This window comes from Rhinolophus hipposideros (genome assembly GCF_964194185.1).
Source record: "Rhinolophus hipposideros genome assembly, chromosome: 2".
Lineage (NCBI taxonomy): Eukaryota > Metazoa > Chordata > Mammalia > Chiroptera > Rhinolophidae > Rhinolophus > Rhinolophus hipposideros.
The window spans coordinates 110,698,446-110,721,309 of NC_138048.1; the positions used below are offsets into that span (position 1 = coordinate 110,698,446).

Sequence of the window (22,864 nt, forward strand, 5' to 3'; positions counted from 1 at the left end):
TAGCCCTCCTGTCGCAGCGGCTGGAGCAGGTAAGCTCGGGCCTGATTCACCCTGGAGCCCCCAACCTTCAGTCCGGGTGTAACACAGATTTTCTGTGTGCAAGTTGTCCTCCTTTACACTTCACTCCATTCTGGAAATAACCGGCCTTTCCTCGAAAGCCAAAGCATCTGCACACTGTCTGGCCCCAGGCTGTGATCCCTGCACCCGGGGTTGGAGGTTGGAGGGTGTTGGCCTTTGAGGAGCTTGGGGTCCTGTTGCACCAGCTCCAGGTGCTGGGGACGGACGGTCACATGTGTGCTTGGCAAGTACGCTCTCCCCCGAGTCAGGGACTCCAAGTCCACAGCTTGTAGCAGCAACACTGGAGGCGCGAGTGTGCAGAGGGTGGGCTGTTCCTGGAGCTGCCAGCACTTGGTTTCTTCCATCACATTCTGTTTCCCGTGTGGGTAGGTGGGTGCCCTCCCTGAGCCTTCCAGTCTGACTGCTTTCCCGTCTTCACACGTGTCCAGGAGGCCCTGCAGGAGAAGTCGCCGGAGCGCCTGCATCTGTCCGAGAGGAGCAGCTTGCTATCCGAGATCCAGGCCCTGCGAGCCCAGCTGCGGCTGACACACCTGCAGAACCAGGAGAAACTGCAGCAGCTGTGTGCGGCGCTGACCAGTGCAGAGGCCCGTGGGAGCCGGCGGGAACACCAGCTGCGCAGGCAGGGTGGGTACGGCCCCGGCCTGGTGAGGTGGCGTCAGGGTAGCAGAGTCTCCCAGCCTGCCTAGCACTGGGTGTGGGGCCGCAGTGACGTCCTGCTTTCTCAGGTCCCTGAGTGCGAGCCCAGCAGCTTTGTGAGAACACTGGCTGCAGCATTTCTCGGTTCTTAGACCTCTGAGTGGAAACGACTGAGAGCGGTCAGGGCAGAGGCCTTGCCCAGGGTCCCAGCAGGCAGTGGGGGTGCCCATGTCCAAGCAGGTGTTCTGGGCACCAGCAGGACTGTGTCTGGGACACCGCTGCAGCATGCTCTGGGCTCAAGCAGCTGTCGTAGTGTCTACATTTAATTAGATTCTTTGAGCTGTTTATGTAGAGACTCGTGTTGCCTGTGGATAAAATCATTTTACGATTTCCTCCCCACCTCCTTCTCCTGCACGGCTCAGGCCGGTGAGCATGCCATGAATGGAGCCGCTGGCCCAGCCATAAAGGAAGCCCTCCGTGTCTTACCCTAAACACGGTGTCAGCTGTGATTGTCACAGACACGCTGTGCCAGCTCTGCAGAGTTCCTTCTCTACTTGTGGAGGATGAATGACGGGCTGAGTGTGTCGAGTGGAGCAGCCCTACATTTTGGCCGTGACCCCTCATTGTGGTGCATTAGCGTTTCTGGGCTGGATTTTCAATATTTCGCATCTGTTTTCATGAGGGCTACTGGTCTGTCGTTTTCTCTCTTCCGATTTTGGTATTGGAGTAACACTAGTCTCATGGAGGATTGAAACATGTCTACACCCCTTCTGTTTTCCAGAGGAGTTTGTAGAGAACTGGGTTTATTTCCTAAGTTTTGGGAGAATTCTCCAGGAAAGCCGTCTGGGCTGGGGTTGGCTCTTTTGGAGACATTCAGTGTAGAAGTGGCAGGTGGGATGGCATTTTAGAATGACTACCAGGAGGCCAAAACTGGCCTTCTGGCACCAGGCAGGGTGGGCTCTGAGCGGCCTCCCACGTGCAGGTCCATCTCGGCTTAGCTGTAGCCTCTGTCTCCGGGGAGTCCCCAGACCTGAATTCTGCAGGGGCTGAGTGGGCGTGTGGCCCATCCCTGGAGCCACGTTGAGTAGGCGTGCCCGCATGCCTGGTGTGGGTCATGCACGCTCTCTGTCCCCCCCGGAGGCCGAGGCCTGGTGCCATGCATGGTGGAGCCAGTGACGAGAGGAAGGAATGTGTCCCTGAGAGTCCTGACTCCATCAGAACTGACGGCTTCTAGGTCACAGAAGCTTCATTCATTCTCCGCATCGCCTTACTGGCTTGTCTGGAACTCGTTAAGTCATAGCTCTCTGGCCTTGTGATGAATGCTGTTTTATGTTCTATCTCTTTCTTAGTTGAGTTACTGGCATACAAAGTTGAGCAGGAAAAATGTATAGCGAGCGATCTCCAGAAAACCCTCAGTGAAGAGCAGGAGAAAGCCAGTGACGTCCGGCAGTTGCTGCTGGTGGAAGAGAACACAGTCCGAGCTCTGAAGTCGGAGCTCTGCGAGTGCAAGCAGGACAACGAGAGGCTGCTGGAGTCCCTGAGCGATGTGCAGCGGGAGGTCCTGCAGTTGAGGTATGGCTGTACTCCGGTCAGTGTGGCCCAGGTCCTGGCAGAAATTTCCTGCTCCCGTGGGTTTCCAGTGGCGTGGAGCCCATGTGCAGAAAACAAGGGGGGCGACAGGGTCCTGAGGGCGGGCCCACGACCCACCTGAGCGTTCTGTGCCATGGGGCCTGATGGCATCTCCCCACAGGTCCATGCTGGATGGCAAGGAGGAGGACTTGAGGGCCGCACTGCAGGAGCTCGAGAGCGCTCGTGGGGAGGAGCGAGCCCTGCAGGGACGGCTGGAGCAGGAGCGGCTGCAGCACCTGCGCGCAGAGGCCCAGAATGCCCAAGCCCTGGGGGTGAGCTCCACAGGGCCGGCTGGAGCCATTAGCCGCTCCAGTGGCTCTTCTCGTCTGGGTGACCTTTGCAGTGACAGTGTGGTGGCCGCGATGCTGGTCAGTCCCCACCGTCTCCAACTGTTTGATTGTGCTGGGCAGACATATGAGGCACAGCCTCAGAGTCCTGTGTCAGGCTGTGTAGGTGGCAGGACCCAACTCCTGTGCACGATGGGGGTGCAGTGTGAATCTGCATTTGGTTTGGCAGCTCCGAGACTATGTGTTCAGCGGGCGTTTTGTGGCCTGGGCAGGCCAAGAATGAGTTCCCGGCCACAGTGCAGCTGTGTTTCCACAGTGCAGACTGGGTGTGTGTGTGTGTGTGTGTGTGTGTGTGTCCCGGATGTTTGGTTCTCCTGAGGTGGGAACGGGGCCAGGAGTGTTGTGCATTTGCCCAGAGCAACTTTTCCGAGTAACAAGATAGTTACAGTGCAGTTGGCCCCAGACACTGCGGGTGTGCACAGTGTGGGTCCACTCGGGTGTGGATGTCTGTCAGCTGACCACTGTTTACGTGACCTGCACAGTTCACACCCACGTTGCTGAAGGGTCAGCTTTGCAGTTGTGGGTCCGTGTGTGCAGAGGTCAACTGTACTTACACACGTGGGTTTTTGGCTTGGAGAGAGGTCGGCATCCCTACCCTGTGTTACTGAAGGGTCGGCCCCGTGTCCTCTCTCACTCACAGGGCCAACTTCAAAAGGTGTGACTGCCGGGTAAGGATATAAACTGCAGCTTGGCTGGAAAACTGATGAGACAGCCTTCCTCCTGATGTAAGATCCTCCCTCTCATTTCCTCGGGACAGGAGCTGAGAGTGTCTTTGGAGAAGGAGTGTGCTCAGAACAATCGACTGAGTGTTGCGTTGAAACACGAGCAGACGGCAAAGGACAATCTCCAGCGGGAGCTGCAGATCGAGGCCTCGCGCTGCGAGGCGCTACTAGCCCAAGAGCGCAGCCGGCTAAGCGAGCTGCGCAGGCGCCTAGAGGTCGAGCAGGGCCGCTCGCAGGAGCTGTCCGAGGCCTTGCAGCACGAGCGCCTCCTGACCGAGCGGCTCAGCCGGAGGTCACAGGTGCCGCGCAAGCTGAAGGATGAGCGGGCCCGCGTAGCAGAGCTGCAGGCCACCCCGCAGCAGCCGGAGGCTGAGGCACAGGGGCACTGCCAGGAGCTCAAGAGGGAGAAGGAGGTAAGTGCCACGCCACAGGCTACCGTGCAGGCCCTACAGAACCCCAGGCCAGAGCTGAGCTGCGATCAGGAGACAGAGGGGGAGACGCCCGCGTGGCCACAGGCACAGGTAGAGCAGTTACACACGAGGCTGGCAGAGCAAGGACACCAGGACACGCAGAGGAGAGCGGGGACGAGGCAGAGCCGGGCAGACGCGGACAAGTGGAGGAAGTGGCAGAGAGACAAGGAGAAACTGGTGAGAGCCGCCCTCGGGGCATGTGAGCACCTAGGCCTAAGTTGGTAGGGCAGGGACCAGGGACGAGCCACACGATGGGGGCGCTTCCGGCTGCTCTGCTCCACCGGCTGCCCCGCCGCCCGCAGTCCTGCAGCAGGGTTAGAAAGCAGCGAGTGCACGTCCCCTCCTGGGAGGTTTCTCGAGATTGTATGGATGTGTGGGGCCTGGCAGTTCCTCATGATTTGAGGGCTGGCGTTTCTGTTTCTGTAAGAAAGGCCATTGGGATTTCGGTAGCTATTGCACCGACTATAGGTTGCGTTGGGGAGTCTTGTCACCTTAAGGTTAACTTCCCACCGTGAAACTGGAAGGTCTCTATTTATTTCGGTCTTCTTTAATTTCTTTCAACAGTGTTTTCTAACTTTGAGATGAAAAGTTTTGCACTTTTGTTAAATTTATTCCTAAATATTTTAATGTCTGTGATGCTGTTGTAAATGGACTTACTTTCTCAGCTTCATTGGGAGGTTGTTCATTGCTCATGTGTAGCCATCCGGTGGCTTTTTCTATGGTGACCTTTCATCCTGCAGCTTAGCTGTACTTGTTTGTCAGTTCCAGTGTTTCTGTAATGGATTCTTTGGGATTTTTCAGGCACAAGAACATCCACCCTCATGTAGGCATAGTCTGACTCCTTCCTTTTCAGTCTGGTGCCTGCGTTTCCTCTTCCTGCCTGATTGTCCTGGTTGGAGCTTTCAGGGCAGCGATGCTGGACGTGGTGAGGGGACATCGGGCCTTGTTCCTGATTGTCTGGCAGCCGCCAGTCTTTCGCCATTAAGTACAATGGGAGTGGTGGGATTTTTGCAGATGCTCTTTATCAGAGGGAATTCTCTTCCTAGGTTTTTCAACCTTTTCTGTTTCTTGTTGGAATCATGAGAGTTTTGGGTTTACTTAGTATCTTTTGAAGTGTATGGTTTTGTCCTTTATTCTGCTGGTGGGTAGGTCGCACCATCCTTGCCTGCCTTGGATGAAGCCCACTGGATTTTGGTGTATAATTCTTTTCATATGGTGCTGGATTTCACTACGTGTTTTGCGTCTGTGTTCATAAGGGATGTTGGTCTGTGGTTTTATCTCCTTCTAGTGTCTTTACTTTTGATATCAGGATGATTTTGGCCTCACAGGGTGAGCTGGATAGTGTTCCCTCTTTTAATTTTTAGATGGGCTTTAATTTTAGATTTGATGTCAACCAAAAGCCTTTTCTTTCTGAGGAAATTATATCCTGTATCTTCTCATGCATTGACATTTATTTTGACTTCTTTAAAAATATATTTTTAAAAATTTGGAAAAAATACCTTCACAATTTCTGGTTTGGTATTTTGTGAAATTATAAAAAGTTTTTAAAAATGCACAGGGAAAACCAATGGCCTGGTTTTTTTAGTGATTAGCCTGCCATGACATAGTTGAGAAATGAATATGTGTTCCTGAGAAGAAAACTAAGTTTCTAAATGTTACAAGGGTACATCAGATTCCAAAATGCTATAGAATATAGTTTTATAAATTCACATGAGGATGTGATTAATATTTTTAACAGCTTTCCTGAGACGCAACCCACACACCACTGAGTTGACAATTTCAGGGGCCCAGGTCAGCAGTGTTTAGTGCTTTCACAATTTAGTGCTTTCATCCCCACCTTCGGCTTTAGCACACACTGATCTCTCAAGCATGGAGCCCTGCCTGTCAGCAGTCACTCCCCACCCCACCACAGCCCCTGGCAGCCACTAATCCACCTCCAACCTCTCTGCATTTTCCTGTCTGGAATTTAATAAATGGAATTTATAAATGGAATGGGTGGCTTTTTGAGTCTGGCTTCTTCGTGATGTTTTTAAGGTTCATCCATGTTATAGTGTGTGCAAGTAATGATTAACAATTTTTACTGTGTTAATCACCCTTTAAAATAGTTGTAATGTTTTCTCACCAGAAGTCTTGGAAAGGGGAAGAATAGAGGAGTGACAGAGAGTGGACAGAGCATGGTCAGGCGGCATTGCTAGTTGTTTTGTGAAGGAGGAGTGTGGCATCAACTCGCTGGGTGGGTGTGGGTGACCCAGAGCCCAGAATGTGTTCAGGGTTTGTGTCGCACGCGTGTGTGCTGGCCTTTCCCCTGGGAGAAAGGTCTGCAGGCTCCAGATGCTTTCAGGATACTCCCGAAAGCACATATCAAGTGTACAGCCAGGCCCTTTTACCTGATTTTCTTTTTTTTTTAAATTGAGTGGTAACTTGAAAGACACAATTACAAAGAAAATGTTTTTTTCTAAGTTAAATTTTGAACTGTTCTCCACTATACACCGAAAGGGCAGCTCTGAACCTGGTGGCCTAGGCCACGTGGTCCGTTCCGTGCTGGGGTTTGTCCCAGCCTGTCCCCCTGTCCGCAGGTCTCCAGCCACATAGACCCCATTTCCCCACGCTCTTCTTGTGCGCTGCTCCACCCACTCTGATGGCTCGTCTCCCAGCTCCTTCTCAGTGGGGGCTTTCCACTTAGTGAGGCCACAGGGTGGCCCAGCTTCATGCTATTCGTGTGTGTGTGTGCACACGTGTTCACATGGCTGTTCACATGTGCATGCATGCGTGTGTTGAGGGTGGTGGCCTAGACATGGGCCTCAGGCTTCGTCCTGCGTGCGTCAGGGTCCAGGTGCTTCTCCTTTGTACCCTGGCTTCCCTGGGCCTGTGAAAGCTGGCCGTTCTCAGAAATACAAAACCTTCAACCCTGATTGCACTGGGCCTGTGCCGTCTGTGAGGCAGGGCATCCGGACCCCGTGAGCACCCTCTCCGGGGGGCGTGGGCTGGGCAGCCCCACAGGATCCGACACTGGGCGGGGCCCCAAGTGCAGGGCTGGGCTTCTGGGAGGCGTGTGACACCCTTGCCTGCCCTGCCATTGACAACAGCGAGAGCTGGAGTTGCGACGCCAACGACAGGAGCACAAGATTCAGCAGCTGGAGCGGGCGGCGCGCCGGTCCCCAGAGGCAGGGCGTCTGCAGGAGCAGCAACAGGGCCTGGAGAAGATTCGGCAGCAGCTGCTGGGTGCAGCCGGGCTGCTGACCAGCTTCATCAACCAGACTGTGGACAGGTCAGTCTGGGGACCTGGAGGGCCTGGCCATCCTGCGCCTCTTACACGAGGGGCAGCCTGGGGTTTGAGCCCATGTGTCAGTGACCCACGTGTTCGGATGAACTCAGGGTGCACTGTGCTGTGTGCTGCAGTGACAGAAGTCCACATTCCTTGGGATTGGTTCTCCCCACGCCTGTTAGACTTGTTCACACCCAGAGGGTCCAGGCCTGAGCCCACCCGCCCGATCAGGCGCTGCCGTGTGTCGGCCATGCTCATGCCGGGTGTGTGCCGTGGTTGCGGAGCCTGGAGACCACGGTGTGTTGTGTGAGAAGCATAATCGACATGAATGTGGCCCTTTCCTGCAGACACAGAACCTCCACAAACACAGTTCCCTGTGATTGGAGTTCCCTGGCAGCAGTGTGACCGCTGAGCTGCCCCGTGGGAGGCGTGAGCGCCGAGGGAGCCTGGTGGTCAGCGGGCAGTGGGGTGGCTAGAGCCTGCTGGGCTTCACGGGCTGCCCACGCCAGGGCTCGCCCACCTGCGTGGACAGAACGCGCTCGATGTTGTGCTTAACATGCAAGTTGACAGTGGGCCGCACGCGGCCCTCCCAGGAGCCTGGCGCTCACCCGTCTTCAGGGCAGCATCCCGTGTGGCACTGGGTGGCGGGCAGTTGGAATCCGTATGAACCGTCTAAATGTGTCTTCATTTTGACAGGACAATTAATGACTGGACATCATCAAACGAGAAAGCGGTAGCATCTTTACTGCGGACGTTAGAGGAGCTCAAGTGCGAGCTGAGCCCGTCCAGCTGCTCCCAGGTGAGATGCAGCGGCCGCCTGCTGCCCGTTTTGATTTCATTGTGACTGGTCGTTCCTCTGTTCCTTCCTCCTTCTGTCTTCAGTTTGGTGCTCGGTGAGCGAGTGGGTGCCTCAGGGATGTGGCGCTCACGGCACTCCTGTGGGGCCCCGGTGGGCTCTGGCCGTCACACACCCGTGTGGAGAGCCTGCGCCCCGTCAGCTGTGTCTCCAGGTGTGTGAGATCCTCGTTGCTGATAGGAATTTCTGTCAAGCGTCTGTGACCATTGCGCGATGACAGTTTCTGGTGACAGCAGTGTGTTGGCAGGCGGCCAGAGATCAGTGCGTGTCCTGCGGCCCGCCTCTTATCTGCCGGGTACTGTGCCTTCGTCGGCATCCCTGCCACAGGCTGAAGGTTCCTCTGGCTGTGGAAGTAGTGAGCCTGTTTCGAGGGACTTGCTCACCAGCCCCCGAGGGCGGGGGTCCTCCTCAGACGCAGCTCATCTTCCTTCTCGCTGATGCGCACGTGATGTTCTCGGGTCAGCGCTGCCACGCGGTGTCGGGTCCAGGCTCCAGGCCCCAGGCCCGCTCTGTTCACACAGTTCAGTTTTGTGTTGTCTATTTCAGAGAGGATTGAGAAGAAATGTGATTTGATGACTTGTTTCCTGTCCCACAGATGCTCTGCCCAGCCTTACAAGCTTCCCACAGAACCCGAAATACATTTCAAATTATAGTCCCTGAAAAAACCGACAATAAGAAACAGAGGTGGTGTGCGTGCCGCTTAACAAACACCCTTACACGTTTGTTTTTGTTTCCTCCGTCTCCAGAAAAACATGACAACACAGCGACAGGAGCAGCTGGTGGGTGTCCTGCTGAGGGACAATGACTCTCTCAGGAAGGCCCTCGGCGCTGTGACCCGGGAGAAGGCGGGACTATGCCGGGCTGCGACCCGGCTGGAGAGGACACTGGCCCAGCATCTGCTGAAGGGCTGCATGCTCAGCGTACGTATGCGCCTGCGCAGGGCTGTGGCCTGGGGCAGTGCCGTCCCCTCTCCAGTTAGCGCTCTGAGTTCTGTCCTCCCTGGTGGCCACAGCTGCTTCTGTGCCATAGTACTAGATGCCCTGCTTTACTCCGAGCCAGATGCATCCCACACTCTGTCCCCTGTGGCCCTGTCCAGGACATGGGGTGTGTTGCATTTCACCAGAGGAAATTCTTAAAATAATTTATAATTTTCCTGATTAGTGTAGTTTGACAGACTTATGTCTTGATTGCCCAATTTTTCTTGAGTATGTTAGATTGATTTTGTGATTTGCTTTACATTTTTTACAATGAAAACTTTTTACAAATTAATTTTAATTTGCAAATGGTAGAATCTGCCCCTTGTTGGCATGCTGTGTCACGTGAGCTACCTCGCACATGTGGTGTCGGATGTTGTATGAGGGGAGACACTGTGTGTGGCCTTGGCAGCTCGTCCTCCTCCTTGCTGCGTCTGAGGCGCATCCTGGTGTCAGTGTGTCAGTTGCCAGCCCCCATGTTGCCATGTTCGGGATGTGCTTCAGGTGAACCATTCTCTTGCTGAAGGACATGGGCCGTTTCCAGTTCCTGACTGATATGAATAAGACCCCGTAAACATTGTGTGCAGGATTCTGTGAGGACGTAAATTCATCCCCTGTATAGATGCCCGGGATTGCTGCATCTTACGGGAGCTTGTGTTTGACTTCTGTGTTGTCGCCACCACAGAGTTTTCCAGAACAGCCACACAGCGTGAGCGTCGCAGTCTCTCTGTGTCATCACACCTGCTGTCCTGGGTACTTTTATCGGCTTCCTGATGGGTGTGTCGTGTTTGCTGAGGTGTCTGTTAAAGTCTTGGCCCATTCTTAGCTTGGATGGCTTGTTTTCTTACTGTTGAGCTTTGAGAGTTCTTTCCTTTTCTTTTTTTAATTGGGGAACAGTGTGTTTTTCCAGGATGGCAAGTCATTGTTTTTTTCAGTCTAGTTGTGGGGGGCGCAGCTCAGCTCCAAGTCAAGTCATTTTCAGTCTAGTTGTGGAGAGAACAGTTCACTGGCCCATGTGGGACTTCAAGCTGCGACCTTGGTGTTATGAGCACCGCTCTCCAACCACAGAGCCAACTGGCCGTCCACCGGTGGCTTAGCTCCAAGCTCAAACCGTTGCTTCACACTGGCCCATGTAGGAATCGAACCTGCGACCTTGGTGTTAAGAGCACTGCTCTCTAACCAACTGAGCCATCTGGCCACCCCGAGAGTTCTTTCTATTAATATATTCTGGATACAGCGCCCTTGTCAGAATGTCATTTTCAGATATTTTCTCCATCTATGCTATTGCCTCTGTATTGTATCCTTTGCAAAACAAGTTTTTAATTTCGATGAAGTCCTGTATATCAGTTTGTACTTTTGTGGATCATGCTGTTGCTGGAAACAGGTCCTCGGTGTTCATCTCAGGAAAGAATTCAAAGATGCCCCGAGTCAGCCAAGCGAGTCGTGGGTTTTTTAGAGGATAGGCACTCTCAGGGTGGCGAGAGCGGGCAGGCTCAGAGAAGAGCAGCTGCCCAAAGAGGGGACATGTTACCCTTAGTGGGGACAAATTACCCTTGAAAGGAAAGGGTAATTGGGGGTTTCCAGACTTGGGAGTGCATCCTAGGTGTTCTGGGTGGGTCCTTGCTGACCACTCCTTGTGGTCAGGAGGGGTCGTTTTTGTCCTTATTTGCCTCTCAGAACTGTCACAGCGATCGGGTGGAGATTTTCTTGGCTGCCATGCTAATATATTGCATTAGGATCTATTATAATCAGCAAAGGTCACCGTAAGGGGCAATGTTTTGTCCTGGATCTGCTCTCGGCCACCGCCAGACATCTGGTTCTGGCTGGATTGTAGGCCACTTCCTTAACTGCTGACCTTGCCTCCTCCTTTCTTTGCTCCCCCCTGCCCTTGCGGCCCTATGCTTCCTGCCTATAGTCACCATGCCAAGAGTTTATAGTTTTACTTTCTATTCGGAGGTCTGGGCTCCATTTTGAATTAACTTTTGTGTATGGTCTGAAAGATAAGTGGTTATTTTTGTATGTATCGATATCAGTTATCCTGGCACACTTTGTTGAAAAGATTGTCCTGTCTTCTTGCATTGTCTTTGTGCCTCTGTCAAAAGTCAGTGAATAGTGTTTGTGTACGTGTGTCTGGACTCTTCTGTCCTGCTGGTCTGTATGTCTGTCCTTTACCAGCCGCCTGATTAATGCAGGTTTGTATTACACTTTCACTTCAGATAGTAGGTAGTGGGAAGGCTCCAAGTTTTCTTCTTTTTCAAAGTATGTAGCTACACTTGTTCCTGTATGCTTCAATATAAATTTTAGAATCTTGCTGGCTATTTTGGTTGCGATTGTGTTAAATCTGTAGATCAATGTGGGAAAAATTGGGAAGGTAAAAAGGAGCTGCCACCTTAGAAAACAGTCTGGGATTTCCACTTCTAGGTATTTTATCCAGGAGAAATAGGAATATATGTCCACATAACAACTTGTACACAAGTTGCCCTATCACCATTCATCATAGCTGCAAAGTAGAAACGACCCAAATATCTAGTAATTGATGAAAGGAAAATAGTACCGTGTTTCCCTGAAAATAAGACTCAGTCTTATATTGTGTTATGTTAGATAAGGCCTGGACTTATATTATAGTAAAATGAGACTGGGTCTTATATTAATTTTTGCTCCAAAAGACGCATTAGAGCTAATTGTCCGGCCAGGTCTCATTTTCGGGGAAACATGGTACATGGTTTGTCCAGAAGTGGAATATTGTTCAGCAGTCGATAGAAATGAAGGAGTGACTCCCTGCTACAGTGGGGGGGCCTGAGAAGGTCCTAAGTGCAGGAGGCCAGCTGTAAGAGACCCGGTGCTGTATGGTTCCATTTATATAAAACGTCAGAACACACAAATGTATTGAGATAGAAAATAGATTAGTGGCTGTCAGCGTTTGGGGGAGGGGACTACTACTGTACAGAGTTTTGTAGGTGGCGAAAATGTTCTCGAATCAGATACAATACCAAGAAGCAACTGAATTGTGTATTTCAGCAGGATACGTTTTATGATACATGAATTACACCTCAGTAAAGCTACAATAAAATTCTGGGCAAGAACTGACATCCTAGCTACATTTGAACCTTCCCATCCATGAACATGAACTCAGCGTGTCTCCCCATGTGTTTACATCCGGAAGTTTCATTCTTAAATGCATTGTAGCTGTCAGCATGTGGGTCTTGTCAACATTCCGTTAGATTTATATCTAAATAATTCCCTTTTCAGGGGCTGTTGGGAAGGGAACTTTTTACACGTTTTGTTTTTTCGCCCGTGTTGTATGGGGATGTGATTGATACTTATAGATTGACCTGTGACCTGCACCCTTGCTGGCCTCACCGTTTAGCCCTATGAGCCTTTTTGTAGGACTTCGTACGCAGAAGCCATGTCATCTGCGAATGGGGAGTGTCATCCCTTCTTTCCTATTTGAATACTTGGTTTTTTTTCTTGCCTGTTTGGCTAGAACTTCAGGACAGTGGCAGCAGGCGTGGTGAGGAGCTCACCCTCATCTGGTTCCGTTATGGGTAGGGCTCAGTCTCACCATGAGGGACCCCGCAGGTGCTTCTGAGAGGTGCCCTTGTCAGTTTGAAGACGTTCCCTTTTGTTCCTGGTTTGCTGAGACTTTTTGTCGTGAGTGTTGAAATTTGTCATGCTTTCCTGCATCTGTTGATAGGGTGGTGTGGTTTTCTTGTTAGTCTGTGAACGTGGTGGGTCACGTTGATTCTGGATGTTGACTCTACCTTGTCGTCCCAGGAAAAACCGCCCTTCGTGACACCTTCTTTCTGGGTACTGCTGGATTCCATGTGCTCACATTCTGTTGAGCATTATGACATCTGCGTTCATGAGAGAGATTACTATGGGCTTCTTTGCGTTATCTGTCTGTTTTGGCTGCATAAAACGAGCCGGGGCATGTTCCCTCTTTCTGGAAGAGAGTATGTAGAGCTGGTATTTATTTCTTTCTTAAATATTTGTTAAAATTCACGAGTGAAACCATCTGTGCCTAGTATTTCCTTTTTGGAAAGTTTTTGGGGACGGATTTGATGTTTCTGGTGGTGGTGTGTGGCGTGTCCTGGAAAGGTCGGTTAGATCCAGTTGGTTGATGGGGTTCAAGTCTTCTGTGAGCAGAAGCATCTTCCAGCTTGTCCTATGCCTCACTAGCAGGCAGTGTTGACGTCTCTGATGAGGACTGTGGATCTGTCAGTTTTGAAGCTCTGTTAGGGGTGAAGGGACCCTGTACTGTGGAGTTGGTCCCAGCCAGCCAGCAGCCCCACGACTGTGTTCCTTGTCGCAGTCGTTATAAAGACTCCATGTCTGTCTTGATGACGGCTGCCCTGAGTGTCACCTCACTGCCCGTCTGCTTCTCTGGAACTTGCTCAGAAAGTGTCTCCAGGTTCCTTGTTTAGGCCGCCCCATTGGGCCTGCGTGGACTAAAACGCAGTCAGCAGTGGAATGCTTTCATCCTTTGTAAAAAAGTTAACAAAGAAACCAGGAAATTAATATTCTTAATGAGAAAATCAAAGGTAGGCTGAAAGGGAACGGTGGAGTATTTTCTCCTTTGTGTCCGGGATGACGTGTGTTCCTCGAGGATTCTTTCCAGGCATGACCCAGCTGTGTTTTAAGACCAGGAAGACACTGGTCTTTTCTGCCTCACAGGGAGGGCACGCAGAGCTGCTCCCAGGATCACCGTCTCAGGGCTCTGTCCTCTCGGACCTGCTCTGCAGTGGGGTGGTGGCTCGACCAGGCAGCCTCCGATTCCTGTTCCAAACGCTGGCCGAAGGCCACTGACCATGTGGCACTGGGAGTGCTTCGAGCTCCCTTTGGCCTTGGTGACAGGCCAGTCGGTCCCCATCTGTTGTGGGTGGCTCCTTGGTTCCCCTCCCTATGGAATCCTTCTGTTAGCGTACCCCGCATTGGAGCTCTGGGGTCTTTTGTACATTGTGGTGTCAGCCCACGCTCCGTAGGTTCGGACACATTGCCTGGTCAGTGTGCTCTCCACGTAATGCCTGTCGCTTGGCTTGAGTGGCTTCTGTGTGGGGGCCCTTGCTGAGACTCCAGGCATGTGATTTGATGGTGCGAGAGCAGAGCTAGGAATTTTCATCTTCTAGGAGTTAGCATTTGCAGGTTAGAGAACATGAGGCAGTGTAATAGCTTCGAGCTTTGAATTTGTGGTTATTTCACAAATACTTGGTGTTTTGTTTTTAATAAAAGTGTGCCTTTTGTGCAAGCATACCTCAGTAAATGCGTGTCATAATCACCCCATGAGTGTTAGTTATCTGGCTGATGATGTCACACAACAACTTGGGCACCACTTAGTAGCGGCTGAAAGGGGACATAGGAGTGTACTGTGTCCCCCCCTCCATGGGGGCCTCACCCTGAGGAGGCGCAGGGGACAGCCAGGGACAGAGCCAGGGACAGGTGTTTGAATGTGCCCTCCCCCCAGGGGTTGGCGTTGGGAGAGGTGGTCTTTTGTCTTACGTAGAACAGCTCTGCACATGGCACTGTCTGGGGTTGTTGCAGAGGTCGGACAGGTCGGCCGGGAAGCGGGACAGGAAGGTACTGCAGGGCTCACTGGGACTCCCAGACCCAGCGCTGTCTGCGCCAGATGCCACGGAAGAGGCGGACGCCAGCACCGTCAAGGTGAGACCACGCCTGAGGGCTGCGGGAGGGGCGTCCTGATCTATTTGTAAGACTTTATATCTTTATGTAAAGGGAAGTTTACTTTCACAGCGACGGAGGGAAGCGCAGAGAGCGCCCATACAGCCCCCCATAGGCACATCCCCCACCATCAGCGTCCCCACCGGGTGGGGCCTCTGTTACAACAGATGGACCTGCAGTGACACACACGTCATCACCCAGGACCCACACTTTACAGGGGGGCCCCTCTTGGTGCTGTGCCTCCCCTGGGTTTGGACAGATGTACAGTGACGTGTGTCCACTGTCAGTGTCCTACAGAGCGTGTCACTGCTCTGAGCACCCTCTGTGCTCCGCCTGTTCACCCTCCGCCCCCCACCGCCCATCGATGCTTTTTAAAATCCCAGTGTGTTAACTGTAGCAGAAGCGCTCCCTGTGCCTGGCAGAGTTGCCTCACGTGTACCAAACGTGCTTGTTCACAGTAAGAAGCACGCTGCTGCTGGCGGCCAAGTCACTGTACTTGAGGGAAGTTAAAGAGAATGAACTTCATCTGACCTTGGGTCTCTGCTCGTGGGTTAGGGGGCAGAGCACGAGGTGCTCAGTCACCAGGTAATAGTTTGCACAGACCGGAAAAGCCTGCGCCAGCATTGCGTGGTCCTCGTATGACCCTGTGGAGTGAGCCAGGGCCTCTCCTGAGGGATGGTCCGTACTGAGAGGTGGGCAGCAACCTCGCACTCTCTTGGGGTTTCCCACAGCCCAGTGGCTCCCAGGCTGGACCTCGCTTAGTGGTTAGGATCACGGCGCCCCATGGGACCTGCTTGGGAAGGACGTGTGGCCAATATTTGTCTGACACAGAAGATCGGACTTTAAACAGCAAGGTTATTTCTGGTTACAGATGGTGTACAGGGCTGACGTCTGACGATTTGCTAAGGAAAAAGTGGTCTGGGTCTTTGCAAAGCACAGTAGTGCAAACATGCTTTATAAGATTTGTCGGCAAAAAAAAAAAAAGATTTGTTGGCAAGATATCTTTGTTCTATGACTAAGTTTTACAACCTTTTTTCTTTCAGATGGAAAAATTGTACTTGCGTTATTTGAGAGCAGAGAGCTTTAGAAAAGCTTTGATTTATCAAAAGAAGTATCTTTTACTGTTGATTGGTGGGTTCCAGGACTCGGAACAGGAAACACTCTCCATGATTGCTCATTTAGGAGTGTTTCCCTCCAAAGCAGACAAGAAAATTGCCCCACCCCGTCCTTTCACCAAGTTCCGGACGGCTGTCAGGGTGGTGATTGCCATATCCAGGTAATGGTACCCAGGTAACGTGAAGGCGTGGCTGCCCACCTAGGAGTGGGAGGCTGTCTTGGTGGCTTTAGGTGGCTTTAGTCTGACACTCTGTAGTTGTCTTCTTTTTTGAGATGAATGACGCTTGACGCCTTAAAGAAAGTAAAAGTGACACTTGATTTCAAGAAATCATGTTGTGCCAAAACCTAAAAGGAAAAGATTTAAGGGTCCCTCTTCATCACAAAACAGCATCTTGCCCCTTGGTGGGCCTCTTGCCAGGCTTGTTCTGAGGACTCCGCATGTCTGACCATGTTTAACACTGCCTTCCTTCTTCACGTTTCCATTTCCTGTTTTAGTCTCATTTGTGTTACAGAGAGGGGCCAGGTGCATAAGAATACGGCACACGACTTATGGTGCAGGCCTTCCAGTCCCCACCACTGGTGGGGGAGGGGAGGAAGAGTGGCTGCAGGGCTGGGGGGCCTGTACCCTCACTTGCCACCAAGTGACCCAGGGCCCCAACTGGAGGTGTGGCTCGCTGCTCTCCACAGCCACTGTGTGCACACACATCATGTTGGAGCAGGGATGGGACTCCCTGGGGTGATTGGGAATTTTGACCATTTCAAAATTAAGTGATGAAATCCATTTTATCCTATAATTTTAATTTTTTATGAATTTCTGAAAATATGTCCCACTGAGAGCTGTGTGATTGTGTCTGCTCTGTGACGCCCGCCCGCCCTCCCCCAGGGGTGCCTTCCCAGGCCAGTCCTGTCTGTCTGTAGGGCAGGCTGCCCTGCGGGCGGGGGGCGCCTCCTCCAGCGTCAGGGCTCCTGGTCCCCTCACCTGTGGGTCCTGTGCCAGGAAGGATGTTAGAGGCGAGGTGGGGACAGGTCAACAACCCAAACCAGACTCAGGGCCTCCTGCCAGTGAGGGAGCGTCATCGCAGTGCTGTGATTTGTCACAGAAAATGCCTTGTAGGTGGGTGGGTCTCAGAGAGGTGGTGCTGAGGAACTGCCCAGGGAGGCGGCCTTTGCAGGGACCTTGTGCGGGAACCCGGGCTTAGGTGCCCCTGCAGCGCTGCACTCCGGTCACCCGACACCCCGCTCACCTGCTCTCCTGAGCCCAAGTGGCCTTGGTGACAGAGGAAGCGGGGTGCTGCAGACTGATTTTGGATGGGAATCTGGATGACCCCAACCTGGTGCCTGGGAGTGGGCGGGGCCAGGAATGGCCTGGGTGGGGTCAGGGCGGGGCCGGCGCCAGTTGTGGGCAGAGTGGGTGGGGCTGGATGTAGGCGCGGTGGGCCTGTGTGAGGGAGGGTTTAAGATGTTAAAGATAAGTTATTTGTATCTTTTTTTTTCTAGATTACGTTTTTTGGTTAGGAAATGGCAAGAAGTAGATCGGAAAGGAGCTCTGACGCATGGACTGGTGCCCCGCCCAGGTGGGACTGCAGGGACCCGTTGACCTCGCAGACGTGCCTTCCACGTGCTGTAGCTTCATTAACATCCACTGGTTTTCAGGGTTCAGTGGGGATATAATGAAGTACAAGAAATGGGTAAATCCAGTCAGTGCAGTTGTCAGACAGAGGCCAGGTGGTCTTTAAGGAGAATGGTTTCTATTGGGAACAAACACAAAGAAAACTGCGGTTCATACAGTTAACGAGTAAAAGTAGTTCAGAGAAGCACGGTGATAGAAAAGCACAGAGATGCTAAATGGATCGACTGATGACTCATTTTTAACAAAAAGGTCCTTTTTCTCCAAAATGAAGTGGAGTTCTTCAGGCTGCGTACTGTACGTTGCTCACTGTCTCTCAGTCACATGTGTCTGAGGTTCTCTGCTGCCATCTCCACGCTGGCAGAGAACCTCCTCCCACTCACACAGGGATGGGCCACCTGGGGTGGGAGACAGATGACACCACAGCATGTCCGTCAGCTTTGGTTTCATGTGTTAATGCTACTTCTTGAAGTCAAAATGCCTCCTCAGCCTTCAGGAAAGTTTGCCCCCTCTGGGCGCACCTGGTGGTTTACAGGGTTACTGCCCCAGTCTCCCAAGCCCACTCCCCAGCTGGGTGGAGGAGACCCCGCCCCCGGCACCCACCCAGCTGGCTCCATCTGCCACTGAGTGCCCCTCCAGCGCCAGGGTCTGAGGTGATCAGAAGTCGGGTTTGTAATTTTTATAACTTAGGTACTTAAAAATGTTTTGACATTTCCATGCAGACTCTTATAGCTTATGAATTTTAAAATCTGGTAGATGGGCCTTCCTACTAAAATGCACTTGTCTGTTTCCTAATCCCTCTGGTGTGAAATAATTCTGGGAGCAGGATTCCCGGTGCCACAGCAACAGCACCCTCCACCCGAAACCAGTGAATCCGCGCCAACCCGGGACGATTCCTCCAGCCACACCCGGGACCCTGTGTCAAAAGCCTCCCCACGCCGGAGCGAAAGGTGAGCTGTGGTGCTTCCTCCATTGTGACGGACAGATGGGGCCTGGGTGGCAGCCATCAGTGGAGGCCCACAGACAAGCAGTGGGAAGGTGCCCAGGCCTGCCTCTGATGGAAGCGGGGTTCCCAGGCGTGTAAAACCCTCCCTCACACAGGCCCTGGGGGCCTTACTCTGTCTCTTCTGTAGGATTTGGGTTTTGTGCACACTTGATGTATTTTGATACTTACACTCATTTGGCAATTGAGATGTTCCAGTGACAATGTTAAAGATAAGTTATTTGGGGGAAAAATCTTTTCATTTAAAAAAGAAAAGGACTTGTGGTAGAATGTAATTTAGTTTAAAAATTAAAGCAAGAAAGGTTTCCCTAGTGACTGACAGTTTGAGCTGTGACTGTCCGTAAATGTCATGTTTTGAAGCCCTCCCTGCGTGCGGAGGTGACGTAATGTGATGTGCCTGTCACGAGGGGCTGTGATGAAGCTCAATGACCTTCTCACAGTTTATACCATTTTCCTGACCATGCGATTTCTCACCTACGAGTCACTGGCGAAGAATGAGATTTCCGCTTTTACTTCTCCAAGTGTGAAATAATCCTATTAAAGATGATAACCCTGTTCAGATGCTGGAATGAGGCATTCTGGGTTATGAGTCCTTTATTGAATTGTTTCAACTATGACTTTTCCAGTATTTGGAACATGCCCTTCAAGTGTATAGCAAGTTCAGTTTGTGTCTCTGGGCATTTGCAGATGCACATCAGAATCTGTAGGTGTGTCCTGTCTTAGGATTCTGAGTGTGCTCCACTCTAGTCTGAGCAAAACAGATGGTCCCGCGTGCTGTCAGGTGGCAGGGTGAGCGCTCACATTGGCTCTTTCGCTCCATGGCCTCTGGGTCACGGTGACACATGGTTAGGAGGTAACCATGTCTGGTGTCACCGTCCTGTCGCACACTCTCGTGCATCTAGCTCATGGCCTCTGCTGACGAGGTCCCACCCGTGTATGTGGTTCCTTGGAGGGACGTATTTGTAAGTCTGACTTTGGGGGCCCCTGAGCAAGGTGGGGGGCACCCGTGTGCGTCGAGTGTGGTCGGCAGGGACTCTAGTGGCTGTGGCACTCAGTTCCCAGGTGGTGATACTCACTGGGCAACAAGTGGTGACCAAGGCCTCTTGTCTGTGGGTAACGAGAACGTGAGGAGTGACACACTGAGTTCCTGGGTACAATGGTGTGGGGTGAGGCGTGCGGTGCCTAAGCCATGGTCTGGTGACTGAAGTCACATGCAGTAGTTTTACTCACTGTGACTCTGAAACGTTACATAGAAGTTGGTGTTACAGCACCAGGCACCACCTTTGTCTCGCGGTGAAGGGAAGACACGAAGGAAACAGCCATGGTGCCCCGTCTCCCGTGGCCTGTGTGTCGGTCAGCAGGATGCAGAGCACTCCCTGTCTGGGCTCACTGTGGCATGCTCATCTCCTGCTCTGTTTGTTTCTTGCTTTGCTTCTTGGAAGATCCAGTCCATCCCCAAATTCAAGATCAGAAAGACCCCGGACTGCATCTGGAGATCCAGAACGTTCCTTGACGGAATATATTCATCACCTAGAAATGATCCAGCAGAGACTGGGGGGGGTGCCACCAGGTAATAAAAGGTGTTCTCTATTTGCTAAAATACCGTAACTGTATCCTGGAATGTATAGTAACGTAGGCAGGGCTGCTGGTGTGCAGTGTCAGCGAGCAGCTGTCACCAGCTGCAGCAGCAGCAGGCTGTCAGTGGACACACCTCAGAGCCGTGTACAGGGCTCCACAGGTGTCGGGCTCAGTGGGCTGACCAGCCGGGCCGTTGGGCCTTTCTCGTCCTCGGGGGGAACGTAGCGGTGATGTCTCAGCAGGATGCAGTTTGTCCAGTGCTTTTTAATCATCATAACGTAAACCAGTGTGTATTTTTTTTTAATTAAATTTATTGGGGTGACAATTATTAGTAAAGTTACATAGATTTCAGGTGTACAATTCTGTATTACATCATCTATAAATCCCATTGTGTGTTCACCACCCAGAGTCAGTTCTCCTTCCATCACCATATATTTGATCCCCTTACCCTCATCACCCACCCCCCACCCCCTTACCCTCTGGTAACCACTAAATTACTGCATCGAAGAAAACATAGGAACCAGTGTGTATTTTAATTACTCATATTTTTACCAAGATGAGATTAATTTAGTGGTAGTGTTTCAACATTGCAAAATTCTTCTTAAAAGGCAAGTGAAGCCTTCTAACATACTGTATGTCATTTTTATTTATGTTCAGATCCCACTTCCAAGAAATCTTTCCGCCAGAAGACTAAACAGTGAATAAAATCCCCCTGGCTCTCACCTGTGATGGTTCTGTCTGAGGTCAAGATTTGTTCTAACATTGTCTACGGAAAGCTGTGGCCCGCCATGCTGAGAGGTGCCCAGTGTCCTCATGTGCCCGAGATGCCAGCCCCCAAGTGCCACAACTGACGTGTTCTCACATTGGTGCATTGCTGCAAAGCCAGACGGAGTGTTGCCTGTGTAATCTCAGTACCTGTCAGCTCCTTACCTTCATGGGTGACGGGCGCAGTGCATGTGGGCAGAGCCACCTGCCCGCCTCCAAGAAGGGTTGGTAAGCAGAGACTGGCTCCCTGTTTATTTTCTTAAAGTGTACAGATGGAAACTGCGTTTAAAAACAAAAACACAAAAGGAGAGAATATAATTAAAGAACTGTTTTATTTGTGAACAGTTGTTTTTTAGTTTTATCCTGTTGCTTTTGTCCCTGAGGGAAAAAAACCCACGACAGCATTTATGTTCAACTCCTGTAAGTAAGAAACTTGCAGTGGAACTCAAAGCACTGGTCACCTAGCTTCGTTTTATGTGCTTCCTTCTTTTCTCTCTGGAAGGGACTGGCACCAGTACTGCTTCTCACTGCTGTAGTCCTTTACGTGTCCCTCACACTCGCTTTCTAGGCAGTAAGACCCGGTCACTGTCCTTTACCCAGAGGCTGTACTTACACGCTCTTCTGTGTTTTTAGGACCTCTGACATGACATTTATTCTGCTGGGCCGAGGTTTTACTATAACACAATTTCTTCTAAATCCCTTACTTATTTCGGTGACACATTCTCCTCTCAGCCTGAAGCACGGGTCCATGGCCGCACTTGCTGCTATTAGCTGACACTAATAAAATAATAAAATGGGAGCCTCCCTGCCCTTCCCGGCATCTGTGCCCTTTGCCCAGTGTTGCTGCAGCTGAGATCGTGGTAGAAGTCGGCACCTTGTGCAGAACAAATGGGCTAAGCCCACCAGGAAGCACATGGGCCGATGGTGGGCATGGCCACCCTTCCAACGGCATTTAGTTACCAGGATGTAACTAAATGGAACTTGAGAGACCGGCCTCACCTAATGCCAGTCCCACAAAGCCCCCACCTACCACCACAACGGGGACGGGGGATTTCAACATGAATTTGTGGGGAAACAGTCCATATCAAGTACGTAGACAGCCTGAACCGATCCTGAGGGCACAAGCAGATGACCCGAGTGAGCGGTCACCTTGTATCACTGCCGCTCAGTGCACGTGTGGCGTCATGGGACATTCCCTGCAGATGGCGCTCGCTGAGTGCTCTCATCAGCCAGAGCGGACAGCTGCCCTGCAGCCCCACTTCTGGGTGGCTTTTGGGAGATTTCAGTTTGTGAAACGTGGGATGGTACATCTGGGGGTCCATTTCACACGGAAGAGAGCTGACCTGAGTTCCTGATCTAGAAGCATCCTTGCACGGTGGGTGATCGACCGTCCCACTGGTCAGCTGGGCAGAGAAGAGGTTGCAAAGACTGGCGTCAAGGAGTCCACAGGGCAGATCTGCAAATACAGCTCCGCCCACCAGAGGACCTGCTGTGGCAGTGGAAGCTAGAGGACAAGGCCTGTCACTCAGCCTCTTTAGCCAACATGGTACTTTCTGAACAAGCTCATAAAAAGCGGCCACAGGGCCGACAGACTTCTTGTCCTCGGTGTTCCTGGCTTGTGCCACTTCCGTGCCTGAATTGCCCACAGCAGAGACCAGAGCTGAGACCTTACATGGCGACCCGGTTCCCCCCATTCCAGGGGAGCAGGGCTTTGTCCTCGCAGGCATAGATCCGTGGCTGCAGCACACCTGCCGACACCGCCGCAATGACTTGAACGTCTCGCTGGCTGGGCTGGGCAGGCGGCCTCTCAGCCGCAGGGCTGAGCTCCGCCTCCCTCGTCACATGTCATTTCCCACGAGGGAGCAGGTCCTCTAGGGGACGTGACCGCCAGTTGACCTGTGAGTGGACCTGGCCATCTGACGTGCCTCCCATACCCGCTCCTCCTTGGAACGCTTTCTGCTTGGTTTCCCCCAGCAGAAGTGGCCTCATGCTGACCACGTGGATGGGACACGTGGACAGGATGTGCCAGGCGGTTTTGGCCTCCGTGCAAACAGAAGGTCTGGGCGGGGGGGCAGAGACCACTCGCCTTGCCACACTGTGGGGACAGAGCCCCAGAGAACCA

The 22,864-nt window shown here is 52.0% G+C and overlaps 1 protein-coding gene across 1 annotated transcript; it reads left to right on the forward strand.

Annotated features, from left to right (window-relative positions):
* Positions 1-506: 506 nt before the first annotated feature.
* On the forward strand, positions 507-21,089 carry PCNT (pericentrin). The gene is made up of 14 exons (XM_081068460.1): positions 507-702; positions 2,064-2,286; positions 2,465-2,615; positions 3,331-3,358; positions 3,448-3,825; positions 6,969-7,150; positions 7,844-7,946; positions 8,750-8,923; positions 14,516-14,635; positions 15,697-15,929; positions 17,267-17,343; positions 18,223-18,346; positions 19,842-19,969; positions 20,635-21,089. The coding sequence occupies exons 3-14, from the start codon at positions 2,599-2,601 to the stop codon at positions 20,676-20,678; spliced, it is 1,608 nt and encodes a 535-aa protein (XP_080924586.1). The 5' UTR covers positions 507-702; positions 2,064-2,286; positions 2,465-2,598; the 3' UTR covers positions 20,679-21,089.
* Positions 21,090-22,864: the final 1,775 nt, after the last annotated feature.

Bases quoted from the DNA above. Each gene is read 5' to 3' on its own strand.
- PCNT (XM_081068460.1), top strand. The intron at 8,924-14,515 runs GTACGTATGCGC...GGGTTGTTGCAG, and splicing joins TGAAGGGCTGCATGCTCAGC to AGGTCGGACAGGTCGGCCGG. The intron at 18,347-19,841 runs GTGAGCTGTGGT...GCTTCTTGGAAG, and splicing joins TCCCCACGCCGGAGCGAAAG to ATCCAGTCCATCCCCAAATT.